At 48.8% G+C, this 6,663-nt stretch overlaps 2 protein-coding genes across 2 annotated transcripts; one reads left to right on the top strand and one right to left on the bottom strand.

Annotated features, from left to right (window-relative positions):
- Positions 1-1,212: 1,212 nt before the first annotated feature.
- C922_03055 (hypothetical protein) lies at positions 1,213-4,515 on the top strand (the record flags this gene model as incomplete). The annotated part of the gene is made up of 1 exon (XM_008818647.1): positions 1,213-4,515. One exon carries the CDS (start codon positions 1,213-1,215, stop codon positions 4,513-4,515), a length of 3,303 nt encoding a protein of 1,100 aa, XP_008816869.1.
- Positions 4,516-4,696: 181 nt separating this feature from the next.
- On the bottom strand, positions 4,697-5,899 carry C922_03054 (hypothetical protein; the record flags this gene model as incomplete). The annotated part of the gene is made up of 3 exons (XM_008818646.1): positions 4,697-4,891; positions 5,012-5,101; positions 5,249-5,899. The coding sequence occupies 3 exons, from the start codon at positions 5,897-5,899 to the stop codon at positions 4,697-4,699; spliced, it is 936 nt and encodes a 311-aa protein (XP_008816868.1).
- Between the last annotated feature and the right edge of the window lie 764 nt (positions 5,900-6,663).

Raw genomic sequence — 6,663 nt, 5'->3', positions numbered from 1 at the left:
CCACTTGGCAGTTCCTCGAGAGAGGGAAGTCCCCTTTTTCCCATTCAAGCATGCAGTGAGAAGGATGGAGACTCTTTTCAAATGACGCCTCTCTCGGGCTCCTGTACACAGGGTTATGGATACAGACGTGTGTTATCTGCCTTCTCCCCGCTGCGGCTGTAGTGAAAGTCTCTCCCCGCCCCGTTCCTCCTCGTGCTGCGTCAAGGATCCCCCCGTGAACCCTGTCGAACAGTTGTCCACCCCATTTTATTTGGCGTCATCAATCCGACTGCATACCTTGTAATGTTTTTGGAACCCCTCACATTTGAAATATTTCTAGAAGAAGGATAATCCGCAACAAGGAATCAAGGCATAAACTACAGGAGGGATGTGTTCATGGAAAGATACCTTGGCACAAGGTTGAACTCTGTTTGTTTTCCCCTTCCCTGTGTTTATTATTAATTTGTTTTTTTTTTTTTTAATTATGTATCATTTGGGGAGTGGAAGCCCCATTGGGGAAGTTTTCTCCCTTATTTTCCTCTTCATGGTTTGGAAGGACAGTCGCCGACGAGGTGACCGCACAGGATGTTCCACGCCAAATTGATGGAGTGATCCCCACCCATGCATACGACACACTTGCTGTTTCTGCCGTAACGACGAGGATTACGCACCTACAGCGATATGTGTGCTGAACTTTTTTCTTTCTTTTTTTTTTTTTTGTTATTTTTGTTATTTTCGCGAACAAAAGGATACTAAAGGTGTGTAGTGCAACTTTTTGTGTCACCCCATCGTGTGCTTGACAAGCTGGTTTGCATTTCCCAAGTGAGATTCTTTAATCGGCATAGGGAGTAACTTGGCAATTATTCTTTCCTTTTACACGCAGAAGGGGAATTTTTGTCACTACGGAGCTTGCCAAGTGTTCATGTGTGGGGCGCGAGTGCCTTTGTCCTCGTTGGCACAGTTGGCTAGCTATGTTAGAAGGGTAGAAAAAAAAAAAAAAAAAAGACTAGCGCAGCAACGTAGCAACGTGGCAACACATTAGCATATTAAGAGATCAACGCACACCCTGCTGTGTGCTTGCGCACGTTTGCAAATTAGCGAAGAAGGGGCGCCGAACGTCACAACTGGTGCGTCCCCCCAGGGGAGTTCACTAAGTGGGGCGCTCAGTTCGCCACGCAGGAGCACTCTACGTAGGAATACGCGACGTAGGAACACACCACGTAGTAACCTGCGATGGCGCCGATGAAGGGGAAAAGTGCGAAGCCGGGCTGCCACCTGCGTGCCGTGAAAGGCTCGGGGAACGCGATCAAGAAGCGAAGCGAAAGGAACACGAGGGGAAAGCGAAGAGGCAGCAGGGGACAGCATAATCTCCCAGACTTCTCCTGCCTGAGAAAACTAATATATGAACAAAAAAAAAAAGACAACATATCAAACTTATTCTCCTTTAACGACCCAATCATAAAGGAAAAAATAGATAAATTTAATCAGATAATCGAAAAGAAGAAGGAGTTTCTGTGTGAAACAACTGAGAGTAAAAGGGGTGAGCAGGATGAAATGGCTCCGAACGTATGTGAGTCGTCTACTTTTGGGTATACCTTCATCGACAGGGTGGTGAATTTCTCCCACAAGGAAGACATAGAGGACTTAATACAGCAGGAAGAAGATGACGAGGACGACCCGTTGCACTGCGATTACCCGTATCAGCACCATCGTGGTCGCCTAGAGAATCGGACAGATAGCGAAACGACGGAGATCCACCTCAGGGAGAATAGAAGCGAGCATGAAGGGGACCTCCCGCCATGCGCGGAGAACCAACATGAGCAGCCGGGAGGCAGCAGTAAGGACCGCCCATATCGCAATGACCACGTGGATCAAACGAAGCACCCGAATGGGGAAGCAAAAAATGGAGGTAAGCATAACCCGCCCCAAAGCTTCAACCCAGAGAAAAGAAGCAAAGGGAGGACAGACAAAGGGAAAGAAGAAATCCTATTTAACAATAAAGTAATATTTGATAGACGAAAAAAAGATTTCATTCTAGACCAACTCAAACTGAAGTTCGACGAATTCAAAATAGACACGCTGACGATACCGCAGAAACCACTTACTATCATCGACGAGAATGGTGTCGAGAAGAGGAAGCTGTTCATTTTTAACATCAACAATAGCAGCGACAGAAGGAAGAATGAGAAGAAAAGGATCCAAATTGTGTACGACAGGGCGAGGGGATCAGAAGTGGGCCCATCAGAAATGAGTGGATCAAAAGTGGGACAGTCTCCAACTGGAAAGCCTCCAACCGGACAGTCTCCAAGGGGCCGCTCCCCCCCGGGGAAATCTCCCGTGAAGGGCGACAACGACGTGGACGTCACCGAGCTGGTGAACCGAATAAAGGAGCAGAAAGAGTCCTACCTCTACTTCGTCGTTAAGAACAACCAGCTGTTGCTAAAGAGCAACAATGACTACTTCAGCATAATGATGCATTACCTGTGCGAAGGCACCTCTGGCATAAACCTACAAATGAGCTACTACCTTATGATGAAGCCATCACACATGGACATGCTTCTCTACCTCATCCTAACGTATCACAAATTCCCCTTCGTCGACTTACTGGAGCAGTTCGAAAACGTGTCTGTTAGCAACATCGTGGAGAGTTCCTTCGAGGAAATGACTCTATACGATTACTACTACTACTTTTTTCACATACTGGAAGTTTCTCACGAGCAGTATTATATGTCCCTGGAGGTACTGGAGAGCATGAAGCTTATGATGAATAAATACAACTTCTTCCTGGGGCGGATGCACAAGAATTCGATTTTCTCCAACGAGAAGTTTGTGCTTGGCATGGGTGACATTCGGGACGTCCACCAGGTGTTCCTACCGGGGAAGGACGAAGAGGCAGAAGGAGATGGAGAAGCGGATGGGGAAGCCAAGGGAGAAGGGAAGGGAGAATCGAATGAAGAAGCCAGTGAAAAAGTGACGGGAGACGCCAATGAAGACGGGGCAGGGGAGACCCCCCCCTCGCAAACCCTGCGCAGGAAAAACGGAACGCTACAGTACATCCTTAACACCAAACTGGAATTCATCAATTACCAGCAAAGAAACTTCCTACAGGAGACCCACTGGGATGAAATGGAAAACTACCACCACCTGAATCGTCTGGACAAACTGGTTTACTTCACGAAGGATCTCTACTATAAGTTTACGAAGAAGAACATACACAGCAAGTTAGAAGAGATCACGTGTGAGCAGAAGCACTTCGACAAAGTGCAGATGATTGAATCGTGCAAGAAAAAACTTCCTCCTTACAAGAAGGGGGTAAAGTTTATGAATTTTCTTGGGGTGCACTCTCACTCCTTGGTGTGGCAGGTGTATTGCACGGAGATGGAGCTGTTTTGTGTACTCAAGTTTAAGCAAATTCGTCAGGGGGGGCAAGGCCCGTCCAGGCGTACGATGGGTGGCGATGACTTATGGGACAAGCAGCATACGGATCGGCCTTCAGATGCCCCGCAGACCGACCCGCGTATGGAGGAGGCACCCCACCTAGGACGCATCGAAGCCGAAATAAACGCTGTACTGCGCAACTTCCAAGCAGAGGTCAAGGAGAGACAAGTGGAATGCTTGTACGTCCCCATCTCGGTCGAGATCACCAATAGACTCATCGAAAAAACAAAGTACATCAATGGGACCCCACTGCACGAATTTATTTACAGCGAATTCCTCTCCGGCATCGATTTGAAGCTCCGAGTATTTAAGCTCAAATGCATCATCGTAAAACTTATAAGGGTCGTCGTCAATTTTTTAAACATCCCTACGCTGATCATACTGAAGTGTTCCCGCATCTTCGTTAAGGAGGATAGCTTAATGGTGAATGGCGGCATTCCGTTGGGATTGCTGTCCGGCGAGTCCGTGCGTTTCCTTCTGTACGGGGTCGAGGAGACGATCGCTACGCGCACGTACAGCAAAACCCTTTGGCATTACCTCCCCCCGGAGATTAGCCGCCAGGCAGACGGAAAAAGCGGCGGACGATGCAGAAGAGGCGGATGCACAAATGACGTAACAAACGGTGGAAGCCTCCCCCCTGATGGTACCCGCGCGCCCAACTGCTTCCTCCTCGAAGACAGAACGCAGCTAGAGAAAGCCTACTCTTACATGATCGGGAAGGTCTTCGAAGAGGCCCTCATAGATACCTTCACAGGGGACAAATTCGACTACCTCAATTTTGACGAAAATGTAAAAGACTTCCTTGAATCCTGCTTGTCCGAAAACATGGAGCGTCGACAACCACTTAGTGAGATAGCACAGCACAGGTGCTTCTCAGATTGCTTCGATCTCTATATTAACATTTACGACGACAATATCAATGCGTACCACAATGACAGGGAGAAAGCTATCCGATTGAACGACCTAAAATACATCAGAAGTTTCGATTACAAAATGTTTTCTATTCCTTCTGAGTCCGATTCGGAGTCTTCCTCCCGGGCCCCTTCCTCGTCGGACTCGCGCAACTCTAACACGTCCAGTGGGTACCCCTCCAGCTAGTGCCTCTAACGAGGGGCGTCTTACCTGCGTTGGTAACGTAGGGGGGGGGAAAGGCTCACCGAGGCGCTTCCAATCATTCCGCCAAGTGGTCAACCTGCCATCCTACCAACCAAGTAGACTCTCCACAGATTGCAAACCCCCGCGTGGAAGTAACCCCCCCTATGGTTCACCTTTCCACCCGTCAGTGCTGCGATTTACTTTTAATGAGGTAGGGATACAGAATGTCGATGCACCTCTGGAGATTCTGGTAGCTTCTTCCCCCCGTGAGGGTTATGTTGCCCGTGGAGAATATGCTTGCCGAGACGACGTCCACCGTGCCGCGGCCCCTTTCCGCAGTGCTCCGGGTGGTGCTCCAGGCGAAGTTCCCTTCGGCTTGCTGAGCGAGGTGGTAATAAAACGGTTTAGCGGATTAGCCGATTAGCGGTTTAGCGATGAGACGGTGAGTCGGTTTATCCGTTTGTCGACCACACGCAGGAACCGCACGCGAATGGCCTACCTCGCTCGCCTCGGAGGTGTCCTTCTCGCTCTCATTCGTGACGGCGATTTTCACCTTGCACGCCGGGAACACATTGGGGTCATAGTCGACCTGGAGGAACAGCAGAGGAAGAGTGAATGTGGCGCGAAAACAGATACGGAAGCACAAGCAGGCGCAAAAGAGCACTCCCAGATGAGACTCCTCTCACACCCAGACAAGACTCCTTTCACAGTCACACAGAACTCCTCTCGCACCCACACTTTTGTAGTACTGCGCGAACACAGGCAGCACGATGGAGAAGCCGATGTTGTACACAGCCAGTATGTTTGTGATCGTCACGTTCTTTATGCTTATATTCTTAAAGTTCAACTGCTTTAACTTCCTCTCAATCTTCTTCATGGCTATTTTACACGCCTCGATGGAATTATTTCCTGTGCAGATGATTTTTCCATTGGCAAAAATAGACACGTTTATAATGATTTTTTCTTTCGTGGCGTTCTGCTCTTCGGGGGTAGCATCCCCATGGGGAATGGTGGCCTCTTCTTCCTTGGGGGCTTCAACAACCTGGGATGTTGTTTCAACCCCGGGTGGAGATATAGCTACATTAGTCCCATCATAGGACACAACATCTCCTTCTCTCCTCTTCTGTGTGTCCCCCTTTTCATTTACCAACCTGACGTACTTTTTTATACTACGAGTACTCACTGGCACGTCAATTCGCATGCAATTGAATTCTCGAGGGTTATAAATGCAGTTAGCAAAGTGCTTGTAGAGGTTTTCTAGATTGAGGGAGGAGCACAGGGTTGCATTCATCGAGATGTTGTGGACGCTCATGTTGTTTTCGCTTTGGGCGTAAATGTTCTGTGCTTGTTCGCTGTTCAGCTTGGCCCTCTTCAGCGGTTGCGCCATGGTCGCTCAGTGGGCTCTACTACATGCGAAGTGCTAACTAGGCTACTATGCCACTACGCAACTACGCTACCACGCAAGACCGCTTTCCCCCTCTGACGAGGTGGACCTATCTCGAAAGACAACGAGTGCCCCTTCGAATGTTTTTCTTTCTTTTTAAGACCTCTCAACTGTGCGGACAAGAGGACGTGGGAGGACTAACTAGAGGAGCAAACGGGAGCATGCCTTATGTGCGATTCTGTGCACGGGGGTGAAATCAGACATGCGGTTGACACGGTCACACTTGTGAAGAAAAAGGAGCTGGGCTTTTTTACGGCTCCCTGCACATTATCGTAACGATGAAGCGCAGAGGCGTTACAACAGAATAGCCTCGTGCGAAGTACGCTCCCTTGACAAGTCTATGCTAGAAGGAGATGCTTTCCCTTATCTGGGGCATACCACCCATGCAGCGCATTAAAAAGCAGCGTAGCACAAACCCACTTCGTTCCTTTTGGGGTAGAGGGGACCACATGCAAATCTCCCTTCGCGTGGCTCCCCGGAGACTTGTTCACTTCATATCATGTGTCAACGCGGAGGGATAAACCAGGTGAGAATATCTTTCTTCAGCTTCACTCACCTGGCAAGTTCCCCCGTTCATATTCTCACTGCTTAGAATTTCGAAACACTCTACGCACCGTAAACTGGGGGAAAAATCTCCCCCACTCGCTTTTTTATAAACTTCTATGTAGGTTGTCACAAAAAAGGAGCCTGCCGTATTGCCCCAATCA

The sequence above is a fragment of the Plasmodium inui genome, assembly GCF_000524495.1.
Source record: "Plasmodium inui San Antonio 1 unplaced genomic scaffold supercont1.12, whole genome shotgun sequence".
In the NCBI taxonomy this organism is placed as follows: domain Eukaryota; phylum Apicomplexa; class Aconoidasida; order Haemosporida; family Plasmodiidae; genus Plasmodium; species Plasmodium inui.
The sequence above is the reverse complement of the archived record's forward strand: the minus strand, read 5'-3'. Positions and strand labels throughout refer to the sequence as shown.